Source organism: Tiliqua scincoides, chromosome 9 (genome assembly GCF_035046505.1).
Source record: "Tiliqua scincoides isolate rTilSci1 chromosome 9, rTilSci1.hap2, whole genome shotgun sequence".
NCBI classification, from domain to species: domain Eukaryota; kingdom Metazoa; phylum Chordata; class Lepidosauria; order Squamata; family Scincidae; genus Tiliqua; species Tiliqua scincoides.
In genome coordinates this window covers 40,266,740-40,287,190 of record NC_089829.1, presented here as the reverse complement: position 1 = coordinate 40,287,190, position 20,451 = coordinate 40,266,740, and the positions used below count along the sequence as shown (strand labels likewise).

The 20,451-nt window shown below is 47.4% G+C and overlaps 2 protein-coding genes across 2 annotated transcripts in view; one reads left to right on the top strand and one right to left on the bottom strand.

The window, feature by feature from the left end:
* The window catches only part of ADAMTS18 (ADAM metallopeptidase with thrombospondin type 1 motif 18), a 133,694-nt gene extending 119,540 nt beyond the window's left edge, over positions 1-14,154 (bottom strand). The window contains exons 1-3 of the mRNA XM_066637972.1: positions 14,059-14,154; positions 13,335-13,419; positions 7,204-7,520 (exon numbers count right to left, since the gene is read on the bottom strand). Of these exons, the coding sequence (XP_066494069.1) occupies positions 7,204-7,520; positions 13,335-13,419; positions 14,059-14,154 (498 nt within the window). The remainder of the gene's footprint in view (positions 1-7,203; positions 7,521-13,334; positions 13,420-14,058) is intronic.
* An 80-nt stretch (positions 14,155-14,234) lies between these two features.
* The window catches only part of LOC136660664 (hypoxanthine-guanine phosphoribosyltransferase-like), a 147,117-nt gene continuing 140,900 nt past the window's right edge, over positions 14,235-20,451 (top strand). The window contains exon 1 of the mRNA XM_066637971.1: positions 14,235-14,663. Coding sequence (XP_066494068.1) covers positions 14,235-14,663 — 429 coding nt within the window. The remainder of the gene's footprint in view (positions 14,664-20,451) is intronic.

Sequence of the window (20,451 nt, the reverse complement as noted above, 5' to 3'; positions counted from 1 at the left end):
GCACCAGGATGAGGTCTCTTGTTATCTGGTGTGCTCCCTGGGGCATTTGGTGGGCTGCTGTGAGATACAGGAAGCTGGACTAGGTGGACCTATGGCCTGATCCAGTGGGGCTGTTCTTATGTTCTTAACTACAATTCCCAGGAAGCCTTGCAGGTCTCTTGTTATCTGGTGTGCTCCCTGGGGCATTTGGTGGGCCGCTGTGAGATACAGGAAGCTGGACTAGATGGGCCTATGGCCTGATCCAGTGGGGCTGTTCTTATGTTCTTATGTTCTAGACGGCCCTTTGTTCTGATCTGGCAGGGCTCTTCAGTTGTATTTATGATCTCATACATGAATTGATGCAAGGTAAAGTGGGTCCACCCCATCTATGGGCTCAGCGTCCATGGACATAACCACTTGCAGATTAAAAATGTATTTTTAAAAGATTTTTCACATTCCCTGCTGCAGCCTCCCGCCAATTCACAGCCCTCTCTGCAGCACTCCTTGTTCGCCTCGCACTTGCCATTAACACATTTAGGCTGCAATCCTAAGCATGCTTTCCTGGGAGTCAGCCCCACAAAACTCAATGGGGCTTACCTCTGAGTAGACACGCATAGGATTGGGCTATATGGGACTTAACGCAAGTTTAGGCAATTTATGCAATTTGTGAACATTTACGACAGTTTCTCAGTGTGACATCTACAGACCGGAGCATCTGCAGATACTGGCATCCGTGCAGGGGGCTGGAACCAAACCCCTGCAGATACGAAGTGCCCACTGTATTTCTTTTAATGGCTATTAGTAATTGTGAGGTTCGGACTGTCAATTTTCAGATGAAATACGCCCTTGAACACCAGCTGCTGGGGAGCAATAGTGATGGATGGCTTGTCCTTATGCTCAGTTGGTGGTTTTTCAAGAGGTTAATGGGTGGTCACTCTGGGAAGCTGCATCTTGAGCTAGAAGGTACTCTGATCTAATCAACAAAATTTGTTTAATGGCTTTAAGAAACCCGGAGGCAGTAGGAAGGCCCTATTAGAAGACTGGTTTCCAGTCACTTCCAGGTATGATTGGAAAGAACCTTTTCTGTAGCCCTGTGCAGACAGCATTCATAGATATTCATCATGAAGCTCCACCCCACACTTCTGTATGATAAACCCAACCACCATGCTTCTGGGAATTGTCTGAAAAGACCAACAGAATTCAGACTTTTAACATTTGCACGGGGTTTGTGTTTTATATGATGTTTATTTTGTTTGTTTCTCTTCCAGGTACCAAAACGGCTAACATGAAAGCAATGAAGCTTATTTTAAAAGTTCAATAAAGCAACAATTAACAAAAGCAAAAGAATAATCAGAGACAGATTGAAGACAGCTATTCCAACAGAGAGCTGACAAAAAAGAGCAAATCAGCATCAGAGCCCATACACCTGATGAAGCTTAAGACTGATGCATCTTAAGCACCTTTTTAAAGGTGAGGATAGAGGGGACTACCCTGAGGCAGGGTGTTCCGCATCTTGGGGGCAACCACAGAGAAGGCCCCGTCTTGTGTGCACATTAGATGAGCCTTCTCAATGACTAACATCCCTCCCTTCTTCCTACCACTGAAGCCAGAGCAGTAGCAGCAAGTAAATGGGTGGGAGAGAATGAATGGGTAGAGCGACTGTAGGTCTTCACGAGTTCTAATGCTCATCTTTGCATTTATGATGAGTCACCAGAGTTTATTATTTGAGCCTTCGGATTATGAATTTTAGGGCACAATCCTAACCAACTTTCCAGCACTGGCATAGTTGTGCCGGTGGGGCACGTGTTATATTCAGCAGTTGGGGGCAGTCGCAGAAGCCTCTTCAAGGTAAGGTTATGTTTATTCCCTTCCTTTTGAGTTGCATTGCCCTTACCTCAGTGCTGGAAAGTTGGTTAGGATTGTGCCCTTAGTCGCCTTTCTGTTCATGGGATAAAGACTGAATTAAAAGAATCCCATTCATTGAGATATTTCAAGAACCAATACATTGTGTGCATTTCGAGATAGCTACTTTAGAAGAAGGAAACAAAGATTTTTAACCTTTCACCAACTCAGTTTGACATCTGGAGCTATTGGCTGAAAATCAAAACACAACTGGGTTTCATCTTTTAAAAAAAACTAGTTTTCAAGATTTTACACACACACATACACCTCTTACACCCTACTGTTGGAAACCATAACTAATGTAGTTTTCCACAGTCCGTGGCACAGCTAGTCAAATCAATGTCAGCACATATCAGTGCAGAATGCCTGCCCTGTATTTAAGATTTACAGTGAACCTGCCAAAACAAAATTGGCAAGGAAGAAGTCAAACTCCTTTCCTTGCTGATAGCATCAGAAAGGCAGACAGTAACCTAATCGGTGGTTTTCTTATCCAAGAAATCTAGATTCAGGCCACAGCTCTGCTTAGGGTTACTTGCTTCTAACAAACTCAGCTGAAAGTCCTTAACACATTTTAATTTCTGTCCTGTTCACACTGGAAGACAAGCAGGATTGCAGAAGGATCAAGAGTATGAACTAAGAGTAAGACCCTTAGCATTTTTCCCATCATATTGCCACATCCCACAACCTGTTGCTCAAGGTGAATGCTTCAGGCTGCCTCATGGCTGTGCCTCTCCAGCAGAATCTATTTCCTATTATCTACAGTTAATGAAGTGGTTCCCAAACTGTGAGCCATGGCTCCCTGAGGAGCCATGGAAACCTGACAGGGAAGCATAGGATCCTCACAAAAAAAACCACCACCCTATACAATGTATAGGATTGCAGCCGTAATGGGGAGCCACACTCCATGGCCCAGTAGATCAAGGGGGTCACCAACTGAAAAAGTTTGGGAACCACTGCCTTAGTAGACAAGTTGCTTGTCTATTTACAAGTACAGTTTGGCTGTACTTGTCATAAGCGGTGACTAAACAGCCACCGGGTAGATGGGACTCGTCAGCCTGGGAAGGCAGCTCACCTGAGAGAAGGAAAACTCTGAACCCAAACCTCCACTGCCTTGTGGCTACATCCAGTTATGGAAAAGGCTTCAGGAGTCAACCTCGAGGCAAAATCCGGAACCGGAGTCCCTGAGGCAGTTCATGGCTGAACACAGTCACATTCTGGCAACTCCTGCGACGCCGCTGGAACCAATCGTATTGGCCTCTGCCTTTCCATTGGACCATTTCAGCGACGTGGAGAGGGGGGATTTGCTGCATGGGAAACAGTCTATCCGCCATATCTACTTTACCCAGGCTTCGCGCACTGGAGAGGACACTCTGTTCCAGAACCACCATTCAGAGCGCGATACCATAGTCTTCCAAGACTGAAGGATGCCAACTGCTTTCAAAGGTTGACATTACGCTTTCGACCTAGTTTTTGTATACATTCAGAATAACTGATGGGTCACAACCTGCCATGAGACAACCCGATGTGGCTTGTGTTTGTGGCAGATGGTGGGGGAGTGGAAACGGGTTGCCCTTTACCCTCAGTCTGCCAGTCCAGTCAGGGGAAGAGGAACATGGAACTGCAGTGGGTTCTGCTCATTTGATTGATATGACCACTCACAAAAGGCTCCAGCTTTCAGAAGCATTTGCTTAGAACACACTCAAAAGCTCTGTCCCATTTCATATGGAACACCACAACAGTGGCATAGCTAGAGAGGGTGCAAAGCACTAAGTTTGTAGGGAGCCTCACCACAGTGGCAGGGGCCTCTCCCCTTCAGAACCATTCCAGGCGGGGGGGAGCAGAACGGAGACATTCTTGCATCCGTTTTGCTCCCCCGCCTTGAATGGCCTCTGAAAGGGAAGGGGAGGGACCCCTTACACGCTGCAGTGAGGCTCCTTGCAAAACTTAGTGCTTTGCACCCCCTCTAGCTATGCCACTGCACCACACCACACATCACACATCCCTAGTCACAACCCAATCCAAAGAGTTGGTTCAACACGGGCGAATCCAATGAAAAAAACTAATTTGTGCAGTCCAAGAACAAAACCAAATGATGACAGAAGTTTGCCTCCAGAACATGTGGTTCAGTGTCAACTTTGCACATAATGGGTCTGAAACAAGGCAGCAGATACTCTCCTTTTACTTTTTCTAGTTACACATTTAGCTTTCTTCCCCCTCCATAATCCTCCAGGCAGGCAAAAGTGGCAAACAGGCAAATGAATGACTGAATTCCCGAGGCTTTCCCTCATACCAAGAAAACCCCGAGTGAGATCAAAGATTCCCTGCAGCCTATTGCAATATAATTACTTCCAAATCACATTGTGGCACTTGGGGCTTGAAAGAATGGGTCACTGTGGCTTTATGGTAGAGACGCTACTGTTGACGAAAGGTACAATGGAAAGATTAGTGCTACCAACCATGTAGAGGCGACACCCCTTTGTCCTTTAATTTTTGGGAACAAAGCAAATAGGAAAGAGGGGCAATTCAAGTGACAAATGTCGTTGGAGAAGGAGGTACATGGATGACGTCTGTCAACAAGGGATGCCCAGGCATGGTGCAGCATTCAGGCTACGTGTACGAGATCTGAAGAACTGAATCAAACTCAAAGATGACATTGTGATCTGTCGACAGGGAGCTTCTATTAAAAACAGTATCGAGTATTATTAATAATTTTCACTTGGTATGAATTGCACAAGGTTTTGTATTTATGTGTGTCTGAGTGTGTTTAAACTGGATCCCATCTTTCTCCAAGATTCAATGCAGTTTTTAATTAAAAGAGTAATAAAGCTCTTAAAAATAAGACAACAGCTACAACTTACAGAAAACTTACAACTTTCTAAGGCAACAAGGGGACTAATCAGGTACCAAAGCAACCAGCAGAACTATTAACCTGAGAAGGGACTGAGAAAGAAGAGTGAAGGACGACCAGCAAGAGCCTGCAGGAAAAATGTAGCTTTACATCTACACCAAAACACAGGCAAAGGGGGGGGAATCATTATTGGAAAGGAATTCCACAAGGTGGGAGCCACTGTTAAAAAGGCCCTCTCCCACGGCACCACTGGACTATCTGAAGAGTGTTCTGGGAGACACTGCATGTGCCTTGCTGTTCAGGGAGACAAAATCTTTATGCCCATTTCCAAATCCAAGCTCTCTTCAAAGCATCACTAGCAACATCTCATAGCTCCATTTAATACCGAGGTCCTTCTTCAGCAGGCACATAACTCTAGGTAAACTGGGGCAATGCTGCCCACATGCTACCATTTTGGTTTTTGCTCCAGTCTGTGTAGTTTGAATTTGGTTAAGAGCCAGGGCTAGAAGTTCTAGCCCTTGCAAAGAAGCAGCACACACTAGCAGGGTCATCTCGAAGGGCCTGGGAATGTCCCCCAAATTTCTTCTTTTGAAAAACCAACAGTAGAAGGAAGAAACATGGGCCAGAGAGGTCCACCAAGCCCTGTGAAGAGCAGCCTCACACCTGGGAAGAGCAACATCCATGTACAATGCCGTTCTTTTAATGTGCTATTTTGTTAGCTGCTTTGAGCCCACAAGCAAAAGCAGGATAAAAATCCAAGAAATAAATACATCACAGGTGAGCAACTCTCACTGATACAATTTTAGCAAGGTATTCCCTGTATGCAACAAGAGGAAGAGCAATCTACCAAAGACAGGCACTAGAAAATAGGGACAGCTGGAATGTACAGCAAAGCAAAAGGCCGGAGACCATGTAGGTCGGTGGGTTCTAGGTTGAAAATCAAGAAACTAAAACCTTGGGAAAGAGATGAGTCAGTGGTGCAGCTAGAGAGGGTGCAAAGCACTAAGTTTTGCAGGGAGCCTCACTGCAGTGCACTAACAGCCCCTACCACTCCTCTGTGGAGCCATTCTGGACTGGGAAGCAAAATGGAGGCATTTGCCTCCCTGCGTTCACCTCCATTTTGCTCCCCCTGCCCAGAACGGCTCCAAAGGGGAGCAGGGGCCCTTTGTATACTGTAGCGAGGCTCCCTGCAAAACTCAGTGCTTTGCACCCCCTCTAACTATGCCACTGAGATGAATTCTGCAGCACACTGAGATTGTTCCTCTAATCAACACCTTGTCCAGACTGTTCTCGCCTCTCTGATTTTACTAGTTACAGCCTATATGCTTCAATTTTTTAAAATCTGCAATCATTAAACTGCCTTTTTTCCTCCTATAAGTGACAGCTCCAGAATCTTCATGTGCCAAATTCCACTGACATTCCCATTTTCAATTCCTTATTCAGCACAATTGGATAGATACAAAGAAGATGCCAGACCATAAGATAAACCTTGGGGAACCTGTTTTTTCCAGACAATACCAGAGATTTCTTCTGCAAATATGGCCCCTTTTGGTAAATAAGCGGTGATGGTGGCAGCCACAGCAAAGGCTGAACACACATACAGGAAAGTTCTACACCTTTACCAATCAGTGAGACCAGTGATTTTCAACCTTCTACATCTCACAGCACACTGACAAGGCACTAAATGGTCGAGACACACCACCAGGTTTTTGACAATTGACAAGGCACACCATGCTGCCAGTGGGGACTCCCATCTCCCATTGGCCCTATTAATAAATGACCTTCCCCCAAATTCCTGTGGCACACCTATGGACCACTCGTGGCACACCAGTGTGCCACGGCACAATGGCTGAAAATGGCTGAGTTAGACCCTGGTGCATACATTTTCTTTGAACGCTTTGTAGAGAAAGGATATTCCCATGGATTAACTGTGCACATCTGTCCCCCATCCGATTATTTTGACCACTAAAGAAGACCACTGGTTTGACTCAGACAGGGGTGAACAACTGCAATTAAAGCTGTCTTGTTGAATGTGGCTGTGGTTGCATTGGCAAGCAGAGCAATGCAGCAAGGGGGTTCAAGGGGGTTCAAATCAGATTGAACACTGCAGTACCAGGCACCTGATAGCTTGTCAAAATGGGCAAGTCCCACCTGTGTTGTCTGTTGAATGCAGTACATTCAACAGTGCAGTTGTGCACTGAGTGTCAACAGAGTGCAGTTGTCTGAGTACAGAATCCAGACTTCAGAGAGAAGTTGGTATCACCTGGATTATTAACAGGGGTTTACACAGTCCCCTGGTAAGGTACTTAATGCAGGCCTGAAACAGAGCTTTTTTCAAAGCCAAGGAGGCACAGCATAGCCTAGGGCTGGGTTGCACTTAAGGGGACAGTGCACAGTTAATTCATTCTGCCTGAACACAAACATAGCAGCAGATAAATGGCTACACAATATGTTTCTTTAAAGGAGATACTTACCAAGCCTGTGCATGTAGATATGGCTACCGAAGAGGAGCTATAGTTCCTTATAAATCCCTGATAGAAACACTGGTCCACATGATGCTCCTGAGCTTCTGCAAGGCCATCTTTTCCAAGTACCTGGACAGAAAAACTGTGGCTAAAAAGGACAGACGGTTTGAGCTCCAAGTGTAGCTCCTGTCCAAAGGCTGAGAACTTGTAGTGCAAGGAACTGTCGGAGCTTGGGGTGGATCTCTTTCTCCTAGCGCTGTGCAAAATATCATGTGAGATGTACGTTCCATGGGAGTCCACCTCGATGGGAGTGACAAAGATGTAATCTGGAAAGGTAAAGTGCTGTTAGCCATCAACCTTCATCATCCACACACGTTTGCTCAAAACCATCCACATCCTTGAGATACATTCTGAAACAACAATACCCCTCCCCAATACCCCTCAAACTAGGGTTTGAGTCACCCAGTGCAAGAACTCATTGCGACCCCTCCCCATGATGCACCTCCTTCCATACCAGACTATACAGAATAAATTACAATATCATACGCACAATCTAAATGCAGTAGTATCACTAGGGTTAGTGTCACCCCCCCATTCAGTTATTTATTTATTTAGATATATAACAGTACAGGTCACCCAACAAACAAATAAGCAGCGACCAACTTGATGACACACAGCTGAATAAGAGTTCCAACATTAGCTCTATTACATGGAAATGAGAGCTGACTCATACTAACATCTCATTGGTTCCTTGCTGTGTCATAACAACACCTCATTGGCTCTCAGAACAATTAGTCTCATTGATCAGTTTTGAGTTTAAAAAAATCCACTTTTTGTTACATAAGTCAGTTGTGCTTTCCTTTAATGGTTATCTGGCTATAATATTTGATAGAATACAGATATTTCAATGCAGTTTGTTTCTTTACATTCTGCATGAAATTACACATTGAATGATATACAACATGATGGTGCTTTTACGAAAATACCAAGATTTTCACTATTTGGGCCAGTAGTGGTGTCACCCCCCCCAGTGCATCACCCAGAGCAGTCCACACCCCCCTAGTGACACCACTGCTTCCAATAGACCATGGTCATTATCACCGTTTATACAACAGTACCAGGAGCCTGCAGGCTCTGTTGATACAGTCATGCATGCATAAACACTTCGAAAGAGACTTCAGCCGGCCCCACGTAAATCACAAGGATTATAAAACAGGGCTCGTTTCCTCTCCGCCCTCTGATGGTTCCCACTAGGATAAGACAGAGGGGCTGTAGCTGTGAAGTTTCCCACAGTCACTTGGGTGAAGACATTTGTCATCACTGGGATATCTGTTCTTCTTCTCTCACCCCCCCCCCCAGTTAATTGATGACAAATGGGAAGGTGTTTGTGTGTGTGTGTGTGTGTGTGTGTTTTATTTCCCTTGCTCTTTCTCCCCATCACTCCAGAGCTGGCACAAAGCATGCAGCAATTGATAGAGAGGTTGCACCATTTGTTCAGCGGGATTAAAGGATTAAATTATTAGTGTCTCAAAGGACTCAGACTTTTCTTCCCCAACAGTGGCTTGGCTGGGTTACTTTTCAAGTTGGAACTGACCTCCCATTGGGAAAGATAACCTCCTACCTGCAAGCTTTGACTCCAGTACTGTGAATTTTCTAGCAGAGTGAGCACATGAGCCAAGAACTACCATGCACTATTATGAAAAAAGAGAGCACTGGGCAAGACAACCAAGAGAAGGCATATAAAGAGGGCATTTAATGGTGATATGCTCATAAGAGATACACAGGAGTTTTATCCACAGTCCACATCGCCTATAAATTTGTCTTGAGAACTGTGATGCTACTTTTCTCCACTGGTATCTTTTGGGCTATTCACATGTTATGTCAAACCCAAATACAGAATGTCTTCACCCCTTGGGTGAAGGGTGAAGGGGTTTATTTTCCCCTTGCATGACACCAGGACCAGGGCACATCCATTAAAATTGAGTGGCAAGAGACTTAGAACAGGCAAAATGAAATATCTTCTTGCCTAGCGTGAAATTAATCTGTGGAATCCCTTGTCACAGGATGTGATGATGGCACCTGGCCTAGATGTCTTTATAAGGGAATTGAACAGAGTGCTAGAGAAAAATCCCATCGCATGTTACAAGGCAGGATGACTATATGCAGAGTCCAGGTTTTAGAGGTAGCCTATCTCTGAAAGCCAGTGGCAAGGAAGTGGCAACAGGATGCAGGTGTCTTGTTATCAGTGCGTGCCTAAAGGCATCTGATGGACCACTGTGAGGTACAGGAAACTGAACTAGATGACCTGATCTTTGACCTGATCCAGCAGGACTCTTTTTATATTCTTATGTTTCAGGGGTAAACATTTCTGTATGAAAAACTATACCTGGGTTCAATTTCACAGAACAACAAACTGTATACACCATACACAGATCGTACCTGCATTGAATAGAATGTGTGAATCACTGTACCCAGGTGCAGACTTACAATGATACCCAAGTACTGATGAACATTTCTACAAGACAGGGACCAAAGAAAAAGTCCTTATCCACGTACATTTGCTGCAGATACCTGGTTGAGTTTAAGCTGTGCCTATCAGAGACTCATTCATGTGTAACATTAGAGCAAAAAAAGTTGAGAATGGTTGCTCTAGTAGGGGGTTACGTTGTGCATGTTGGAGGGGAGGGGACATCATGCTGATGGAGTTTCCCCATATTTACTCGTGGGTACCACAGCGGGCTGCTTTGCACTTAATCTGATTTATCTAGGTTGGTATTTGGGACAGGATGTTTTTACTCCCCCCCCCCCCCCAAAAGAGAAACACTGGCCTAGAGCACCTGAAAAGGGCTTCATTTTATCTCACATTTAGGAAATTTCATTTGGCAGATGGCGATGCTCAGGGGTACCCATTATGCTTTACGGCTAAGTAGGGAGATTCCACATTTTTGCAAGTGCTTCGGCAGCGTGCAAAAGCGTGAGCGCAGCCATGGCGATTCAGCCCCTCTGTTTTTTAAAAAATCTGAAATACATTTTATGATATATTGAAACTAAAGAAATATTCCCTTTGGGTATCTATTGAGCTCCTTAAACATGAGATAAAATTGCAATAAATATGTTACCAGGTCTGCAGTCCTATATAAATGTACCTGGAAGTCCCACTGAACTTAGTGGGGCTTACATCTGCATAGAAATGCATAGGGTTGCAGTGAGGAATTTGGCCTCATTCATATATTCAGCAGAAACCTCTCTAGACTGCCACCTACAAGTCAATTCAAGAAACCTATCTGCTGCTCTATGGCTAACAACAACCAGAACCAGGGATCATTCCCAGTTCTCCCTTATTTAATAGGTGACCTCTTTATAAAGGGCTGACTTTTTTTCCATGTTCTATTCATTGCATCCTAGAGAACCTGATGGAGATTTATGGTTCCCAGAAGAAGACAGGGATACCACATGAAAAATTTCAACCATTTTCAGCTAGCACCCTTGTGACTGAGGCCTCCCATACTCTCAGTGCAGTGCAACAGTGATGGCACGCACGAGTATCCTGCAGCAACTATGCAAAGCATGAATGACAGACATGCTTCCTGACACACCCGCACACATGTGTGTGCATGCCCCATTTAGGCAGCAGCTCCCAGACACCTGTGTTGAAAGACACACACCTGTCACCTATGCTTTCAGTGTTTGCTGCAGGGAGATCTGTGCGGAGGTGATGACGAGCTTAGATGGCTTGAAAAGTGTGCCGGACAAATTCGCAGATGAGAGGTCTACCCCTGGCTGCTATTCACAATGGTAGCATGATATGCACCCTCCAGATTCAGATGCATCATACTTCTGAACACCAGTTGCTGGGAAGCAACAGCAGGAGAGCCTCTTCTTTAAAAAATGCATCTATTACTACCGCCACATCTCCAACACCTTTAGGGCACAATCCTTACCAACTTTCCAGCACTGACCTAGCCACAATGCAGCCCCAAGGTAAGGTAACAAACATGCCCTTACCTTGAGGAGGCCCCCTTGACTGCCTCCCCACTGCAGGATGCAGTGCATGCCACATTGGCACAGCTATGTCAGTGCTGGAAAGTTGGTTAGGATTGCGGCCTAAGTTGTATATCCCATTCCCCCCCCCCCGAAAAAGAGTCAGGGATAGGTAGCCTCTGCAGAAGACAATGAAAACAATGCATCTTTCACTTTCCGTCAGTGGTGCTAAGCGTCAGTGGTGCTACGCAGCAGGAGGAGATCAGGACACGAAGTGGGCTGTTTGCCAAAAATGCAAGCAGCTGCCAGAGGGAGGGAATTCCCCAGAGAACAGACGCACAGCGCACCAGGATTCGCCTTTCCCAGTCCAAGTGCATACTGTACTTGTTAACACCCCTCGCAAGCACATCAGGCTTCTAGGTCTTCCTGTTCTAGAGGCGCATACACAGACGCACAGCCCACTGCTATAACCATGTGGCACATAACGAGTGCGGTCTGACAGCCGTCCTTGCAGCATGCGCTGGCTGCAAAAAAAGGCACACCGTGCAATTCTTTAATTGTTATTTTTGGAAGCTTCACTATCCGTCTTGAACGCAAAATGTGCCTTCAGTCCTTGACTGCCTTCAGTTTCCCGTTCTCTTTGAAATCTAGGAATTACCGCCTACCTGCCTGCACATGTTTTCCTATACTGTGACATTTCAAGAGCCTCAGAAGGTATAAAATACATTTTAAAGGAGATAACATTCTTTTTGCACTGCTGAAATGCTTCCATTTTACTTTATTGTATTGTCGTTGAGAGCTGGTACAGAATTCCTCCTCCCACTGGTGAGCGAGCAAAAGTATTGCTGTTGCCAACATATCAATCAGCATCACCTTTCACATCCACTCAGATCCAGGCTCAGTGTACAGTGTATGGAAGCAAGTCCTACCACTTTCAAGCATACTTATTGCTATTTTCTCAAAGAGCACTGCACCCCATCCTTTTGCGCCCTTGCAACCCAGCAAGGATCAAATGGAACATACTCCCAAAAGAATGGGCTTGAAACCAGAGCTACAAGCACATAAACCTCACACTAACTGGCCCACCACACAGTCATGTAGAAAGTAAGAGCCTGGCATGGTGGATCAGGCCAAGACTCCAGGCAGCCCAGACTTCTGTCTCTGCTCCCTAAGCAGCTATTCTTATGCATTTGCACAGTGCAATCAAAGCTGATGATACTTTACCGGGTACAAAAAGGTAGGTCCCTGCCCCTTGGAGCTTACAATATCAAACCGACAGAAAGGAGATGGAAGCAAAAATAAATGGGGGGGGGGGACATGCATTAATATCAGTGGAATTACAAGCAGGATGTACGGGAAATAGCAATTTTCTGCAGCTTATCGCCAGCACCTTTTGTAGCTAATCTCTGGTAATCAGAGATATGCACTGAATACAGAAATTCCATTTAGATGTGGCTAATAGCCACTGATAAAGCTATTCTCCACAAATTTTTTTTAACTCTTTTAAATAGTTTTAACACTGATGCAATAGGATATTCATATTTTAATAGAATCATAGAGTTGGAGGGAACATTGAAGGTCATCTAGTCCAACCCCAGCTTGACATGCAGTACAACATCATCCGATTTCCATCCCTAGGTCACTATTCTCTTGTCTTGGCTCCAAAAAATCCTCCCAACAACCTCTTTAACTTCTCCAAATAGTTTCTCTCTCTCTCTCTCATACTCCCTTCCTCAAATCACACACAGTGAGCTGGTTTTTTTTAAAAAAGAAAAAATAAAGCTAAATCTAATTCCTGTAATAAACGACTTCCATGAGTGACCAATGTGACATCAGCATTTCAACCTGTTTCAGGGTTAGCGCAACCTATCACTGGTGCAAACCTGTTTCAGTGCCACCCATTTTACAGGGGGTAACACCAAAGTCAGAGCAGCTTGTCCAATGCCCACTCGGTGGAACTGGTGGAGTCAGGTTGGATCATCCCAGTCAGATGTTCAATCTCCTGAACTGGACCATTGTCTCCCCCCCCCCATTTATTCCAGCACTGCAACTCCAGCGTAAACCTCTTCCTGCTCCACTTGACACCCATGCAGCAACTGCCCCCAGAATGCACGCAACAGGTTACTCTGAGGTTCCATGCATCTAGAAATGATACACACCCTGGTTTAATCCTCCGATGCTGCTGCTGTCACCGGTTAGGGCTGCGGCAAGTGAGGCACAGCAGAGGCAGGACAGCTGCAGGCTCTGCAAAGAAAGAACAAAAAAAAAGAGAAACAAAGAAAAAAGGAAGAAAGGAAAGGGGGATGAGGAGGGAGATGCAGACTGGGGCAGTGGCATAGCCAGAGGGGGGCAAAAGACTAAGTTTTGCAGGGAGCCTCACCACAGTGTGCAAGTGGATTCTTCCCTTCTGTGCATTCTGGGCAGTGGGAACAAAACAGAGGCACACATCTAGCATGCCAAGGTAAGGCTCCCTGCAAGACCTAGAGCCCCATCCTATGCATGTCTGCTCAGAAGCAAGACCCACTGCAGTCAATGGGTCTTACTCCCAGGAAAGTGTGGATAGGTTTGCACCCTTACAGTCCCATCCTACGCATGCCTGGTAAGTCCTATAATAGTCAATAGGTCTTACTCCCGGGTAAGCGTCTGCATGTCATGCCTGTCTGCTCAGAAGTAACTCCCACTACAGTCAATGGGTCTTACTCCCAGGAAAGTGAGGCTAGGATGGCATCCTTAGAGCCCAGTCCTCTGCATGTCTGCTCAGAAGGAAGAGTCAATGGGACTTACTCCCGGACACAGCCTGAGTGCTTTGCCCCCCCCCGGCTACGCCACCGGACTGGGGCAGGCAGGTGCGCCCCCCGCCCGCCCGCACAGGTGCCCCCTTACCTTGGCGACGCCGCCCAGCCAGAGGAGGGCGAGCGGGGGCTGCGCGGAGGCTGCGGCCAGGGGCAGGCTGGCCAGCAGGAGCGGGAGGCAGTCCATGCTCCGTCTCGGCGCGCATCTGGCGCGGGGAGGGCTACCTGCCCCCAGACACGTGCGGCGAGCGCTGCAGCCCCGGCCACATGCTCAGCGGGCTCCGGGCAGCCCGGCTCGGCAGCCCCCGCCTGCACCGCCCACCGCGGGCACCGGCGCGGGGCAGCCCATCGCCCGCCAGCCAGCCAGCCAGCCAGCCGGGACCCTCCCCGCCCGCCTCGCCTCCGCCTCCGCCGTCGCTGCCAGCGCGCAGCCCCGCAAAGCCGCCGCGGACGGACGGCAGGCGCAGCGGCCCCCGCGCGGCCCCCGGGGGCTGGAGGAGGAGGACGGGGGGAGCGCACCAATCAGCGGGCGGAGGGCGCCTGGCTCCCCTTTGCTGGCTGCAGGGGGCTTGGAAGGCGCTCGGGGGGGGGGCCACCTCCCCAAACCAGCAGCCCCCCCTTGAAGGAAAGGCACCTTTCATCCTCTTCATCACCATCATCTTCATCAATCTGGCCGACCTCTCTGAAACCTTTCACGTTGGGGGGGGGCAGAGCAAGTGTTGTGTTTCTCCCCCCCCCCCAAAAAAAAAACAACCCAGAGTCTTCTTCAGTAGTGGCTTGCTGGTGTCCCCGAGAGGCTGCCCTGCCCCGAGAGGCTTACAGTCCCAGACGCTGATGCGAAAGAGACAACAGAGGAAGGGAAGGTTCAAGGGGGACGACCCCCCCCCAAAACCAGCAGCCCCCCCCTTTAAGGAAAGGCATCTTTCTTCCTCATCCATCTGTGATCGCTGCTAACTGGTCAAGGAGGTAACTTTTCTGAATGGAGGGAGGAAATGGTTGGCAACCTTCAGTCTCGAAAGACTATGGTAGAAGCCTACAGCACCCGGTATTCCCAGGAGGTCTCCCATCCAAGTACTAACCAGGCCTGACCCTGCTTAGCTTCCGAGATCATGGTAGAAGCCTACAGCACCTGGTATTCCCAGGCGGTCTCCCATCCAAGTACTAACCAGGCCTGACCCTGCTTAGCTTCCGAGATCATGGTAGAAGCCTACAGCACCTGGTATTCCCAGGAGGTCTCCCATCCAAGTACTAACCAGGCCTGACCCTGCTTAGCTTCTGAGATCAGACAAGATTGGGCATGTGCAGGGTAAGAACTACCCACCCAACCAGCAGCCCCCCCTTTAAGGAAAGGCACCTTTCTTCCTCATCATCTTCATCAATCTGTGATCCTTGCTAACTGGCCAAAGAGGCAGCTTCTCTGAACCCTTTAACATTGGGGGGGGGGAGTGTCCTCGCCCCCTCCCCCCAAGAGAGCATCTTTTTCGGTAGTGGTTTGCTGTTGTCTCTTTTGCCCCCCTAAAAGAAATGTGACCTCTTTGGGACAGGTATCGTCATCGTCATCGTCATCCTCATGATGATTGCAACATCAATGTGCATCACATTTTTCTACACAGTGACAGGTCCCTGCCCTGAGAGGTTTACAATCTATTCTAGGCGAGTGGTTCTAACACATTTAGCACTGGGACCCACTTTTTAGAATGAGAATCTGTCAGGACCCACCGGAAGTGATGTCATGGCCGTAACTGACATCATCAAACAGGAAAATGTTTAACAATCCTACCCACACTTACCCAGGAGTAAGTCCCACTTATTATCGTCGTTAAAATAATATACTTAGTGGCTTGTTAAAAGTACAGATCTGTAACATTTCCCCAAATGGAGTCACATACCATGGTAGCATCAACTCTAATGTATTAAAAATAAAATATTGAAATGAATGGAGGCCCACCTGAAATTGACTCGCGACCCACTTAGTGGGTCCTGACCCACAGATTGAGAAACACCGTTCTAGACGCAGACACAGAACAGACAACAGAGGGAGGAAGGGAAGGTAAACGGGAGGCAGCTGCAATGGGTGCACGCTTACCAGACAGTAAGGTTGCAATACTACACACACTTACCTGAGAGTAAGCCTCATTGGAGACAATGAGACTAACTTCTGAGTAGACATGCATAGAATTGTGCTCCAAGTCCCTTAGAATTCAGTAGAACACATGTCTGAGTAGACCTGTATATGACTGGTCTGTTAAACTCACAGCCCAGGCCTATGTGGTGTCCAAGTTCCATTAGATCGGGGTTACACCCAGGTATTGTATTGGCAACCTTCAGTCTCGAAAGACTATGGTATCGCGCTCTGAAAGGTGGTTCTGACACAGCGTCTAGTGTGGCTGAAAAGGCCAATCCAGGAGTGACAATCCCTTCCACACCGGGAGCAAGTGCAGTCTGTCCCTGGTCTGTCTCCCTGGCTATGGGCCTTCCTTCTTTGCCTCTTAGCTTCAGACTGTTGGCAAAGTGTCTCTTCAAACTGGGAAAGGCCATGCTGCACAGCCTGCCTCCAAGCGGGCCGCTCAGAGGCCAGGGTTTCCCACTTGTTGAGGTCCATCCCTAAGGCCTTCAGATCCCTCTTGCAGATGTCCTTGTATCGCAGCTGTGGTCTACCTGTAGGGCGCTTTCCTTGCACGAGTTCTCCATAGAGGAGATCCTTTGGGATCCGGCCATCATCCATTCTCACGACATGACCAAGCCAACGCAGGCGTCTCTGTTTCAGCAGTGAATACATGCTAGGGATTCCAGCATGTTCCAGGACTGTGTTGTTTGGAACTTTGTCCTGCCAGGTGATGCCGAGGATGCGTCGGAGGCAGCGCACGTGGAAAGCGCTCAGTTTCCTCTCCTGTTGTGAGCGAAGAGTCCATGACTCGCTGCAGTACAGAAGTGTACTCAGGACGCAAGCTCTGTAGACCTGGATCTTGGTATGTTCCGTCAGCTTCTTGTTGGACCAGACTCTCTTTGTGAGTCTGGAAAACGTGGTAGCTGCTTTACCGATGCGCTTGTTTAGCTCGGTATCGAGAGAATGAGTGTCGGAGATCGTTGAGCCAAGGTACACAAAGTCATGGACAACCTCCAGTTCATGCTCAGAGATTGTAATGCAGGGAGGTGAGTCCGCATCCTGAACCATGACCTGTGTTTTCTTCAGGCTGATTGTCAGTCCAAAATCTTGGCAGGCCTTGCTAAAACGATCCATGAGCTGCTGGAGATCTTTGGCAGAGTGGGTAGTGACAGCTGCATCGTCGGCAAAGAGGAAGTCACGCAGACATTTCAGCTGGACTTTGGATTTTGCTCTCAGTCTGGAGAGGTTGAAGAGCTTTCCGTCTGATCTGGTCCGGAGATAGATGCCTTCTGTTGCAGTTCCAAAGGCCTGCTTCAGCAGGACAGCGAAGAAAATCCCAAACAAGGTTGGTGCAAGAACACAGCCCTGCTTCACTCCGCTTCGGATGTCAAAAGGGTCTGATGTGGAGCCATTGAAGACAACAGTGCCCTTCATGTCCTTGTGGAAAGATCTGATGATGCTGAGGAGCCTGGGTGGACATCCAATCTTGGGGAGAATCTTGAAGAGGCCGTCTCTGCTGACCAGGTCGAAAGCCTTTGTGAGATCTATGAAGGCTATAAAGAGTGGCTGTCGTTGTTCCCTGCATTTCTCCTGCAGTTGTCTAAGGGAGAATACCATATCAGTGGTGGACCTGTTGGCTCGGAATCCACACTGCGATTCTGGATAGACGCTCTCCGCAAGTACCTGGAGCCTCTTTAGTACAACTCGGGCAAACAGCTTTCCTACAACGCTAAGGAGAGAGATGCCGCGGTAGTTGTTGCAGTCACCCCTGTCGCCTTTGTTCTTGTACAGCGTGATGATGTTTGCATCCCTCATGTCTTGAGGTACTCCACCTTCTCTCCAGCAGAGACAGAGGATTTCATGCAGCTCAGTGACGATGATCTCTTTGCAGCATTTTAGGACTTCAGCAGGGATGCTGTCTTTTCCAGTGAATAGAATTGCAGTTGCAGTTAGGAAGGTCCATGTAAGCCACTTTGTGGATATTTTGTTCGATTTTGATGAAAAATAGTACTGTATATTTATTGTCATTAATCATAGTCCTAGTAATAATAACACTATAATGGGAAGTTTATCATATAAAGGGCAGTTCCCTACCAGTTCTTGTTTATGCTTAGAATTGGGAGAATTAATGTGAAAGATTAAGTGGCGTAGCTAGGGGGGTGCATAGCACTACATTTTGCTGGCGCCCCCCTCTGGTATGCCTCTATTTTGCTCCCACTGCCTGGAATGGCTCTAAACGGGAGGCGGGTGAGACTCCATGCAAAACTCCATGCTTGTCACCCCCTCTAGCTATGCCACTGGAAAGATCTTGTCAGTTCTCTCTCAGAAATCTAACCAGGCATGCAATTTGTACCTTCTCTTCTCCCAGTATTTATCTGGTGCTGCTACCTGACAGCAGAAAGCTTGCCCTTCTCCCTGTTCACTGTGCAATGGGAGAGATGGAAGAGTCTGCTGCTTGGCCAGCCTCTGGTGATGGAGTCTTGGGGCACCTGAGGCACCATAGCTCAATGGACCTAGAAGGAGCTGTAGCGTGGAGTGGCTAGAGTACTGAACTAGGAGCAGAGAAATCTGCAGAGAGGGTCAGGAGCTTCCAATCCCCCAGCTGACCTGTGATGCTTGCTGGGTGAAGCTGATGTCCATCTACCAGTCTGCCTCACAGCCTTAATGTGAGCTTAGAGCAGGAGAAAGAGAGAGAACATTATACATTGCCCTGAACTCTTCAGAAGGCATGTGAGATAGCAATATAAAATGACAGTCTCCCATTCCACTCTACCCCACCTTCCTCCCACTCCTACACTGACTTCCCAGTTGCTCCCAAATATGTCAGAATGCCAGATGCAAGGGAGGGCACCAGGATGAGGTCTCTTGTTATCTGGTGTGCTCCCTGGGGCATTTGGTGGGCCGCTGTGAGATACAGGAAGCGGACTAGATGGGCCTATGGCCTGATCCAGTGGGGCTGTTCTTATGTTCTTATGTGTCCTATTTGTGACCACCTGAAAGCATCTTTTGCCACTGGAATGCAAGGATGGCCTAGACCAATGGGCTGTTAGACCATTGCAGCAAAATCTGCAAAGAGCCTGTGGTCCCATAAAAATAAACACATTTGTTCTGTCAAATGTTTCAGAGACCAAGTTGACAGATGCATGGAGTCCTTTGCAGAGAGAGAGAGAGAGAGAGAGAGAGGGAGAGGGAGAGGGAGAGGGAGAGGGAGAGCATCCCATAGCAGAGAGAAAAATGTGATAAAGCTCCACAAATCAGGAGATGGGGCTTGTAGGTCAGTGATAGAGCACATGACTTTGAAAGTTCAGTCATCTCATGTTCAGTCATGTTCAGTCCCTGGCAAAATTTCCAGGAAAGTGCATGATTACCAGTCAATGTAGCAAGATGGGGCCAGGATCTTATTCAGTAGGAGATAAGGACCATGAAATGCAGGAGGCTGTGTGCATATGGCATTTCTATGTATAGTTAAGATTCATACTAGTTAAGCACTGGTTGTAATACACTCTAACAGTGGTGGTGACAACACAACCTGCTTTGCCATACAAATGCAATCAGGGCTTTTCTCTTCCCCTAACTGCTTCTGCTTTCAATGACAATTCCCCCAGCAGAATCAGCATTTTGGGACAGATTTTTATCTCTCTTCTTGCAGTCTATATATTGGTTAGAAAGCAATCACCAGTCAGTATTGCCAGATAGATCAATGACACATTAGAAGGCAGTTTTCTATGCAGGCCCATCCTTTGGATACGGCAACTGGTGCCTCTGCCCTGGACCCCCTTTTTCTGATCATTCAAATACTCTTCTTCTACACTCCTTTTCTGGATATTGCAGCCATATTTCTTGTGCCGTCTATTCTGTTCTAGCTGTATGGTCAGATAGGGCAGGGTCACTGTGGCCTCCATCTTGGAATGGAAACAAGACAAACAGGACTGACCCTGGCCCAGTTCCCAGCGTCCCCTCCAATTGCAGGAGCTATTGCCTCTTTGTGTTTTAAGAGGGACACTTGAGATCAAAGGACAGCCCTTTTTTGTGGCACAGGCAAGAACACCTCACCAACGGGGAAATGACACAAGGGCCCAGGAAGAGGACTTGCTGGCAGCTCCTGTACCAAGTAGCTGTGAAAAAAGGCACAAAGCTGAGAAGATGCCCATTTGCGTTTTGCCAATGAGATGTTGCTTTGCAAGTGGTGGTGGGGGTGGGGTGGGATTGCAAGGACAAACCCTGCACATTCTGCTTTGTAGTGTTTCCTGTTCATAAACATTAAAAACTCCCTTGCCAGGAGAGGTAATTTCCCTTCCAACGTGCTGTAGTTCCTGGTGGGTTACATTACAAGGATATAAGTAGAGCCCAATGACCCAACTCACTTGGTGTTCTTCA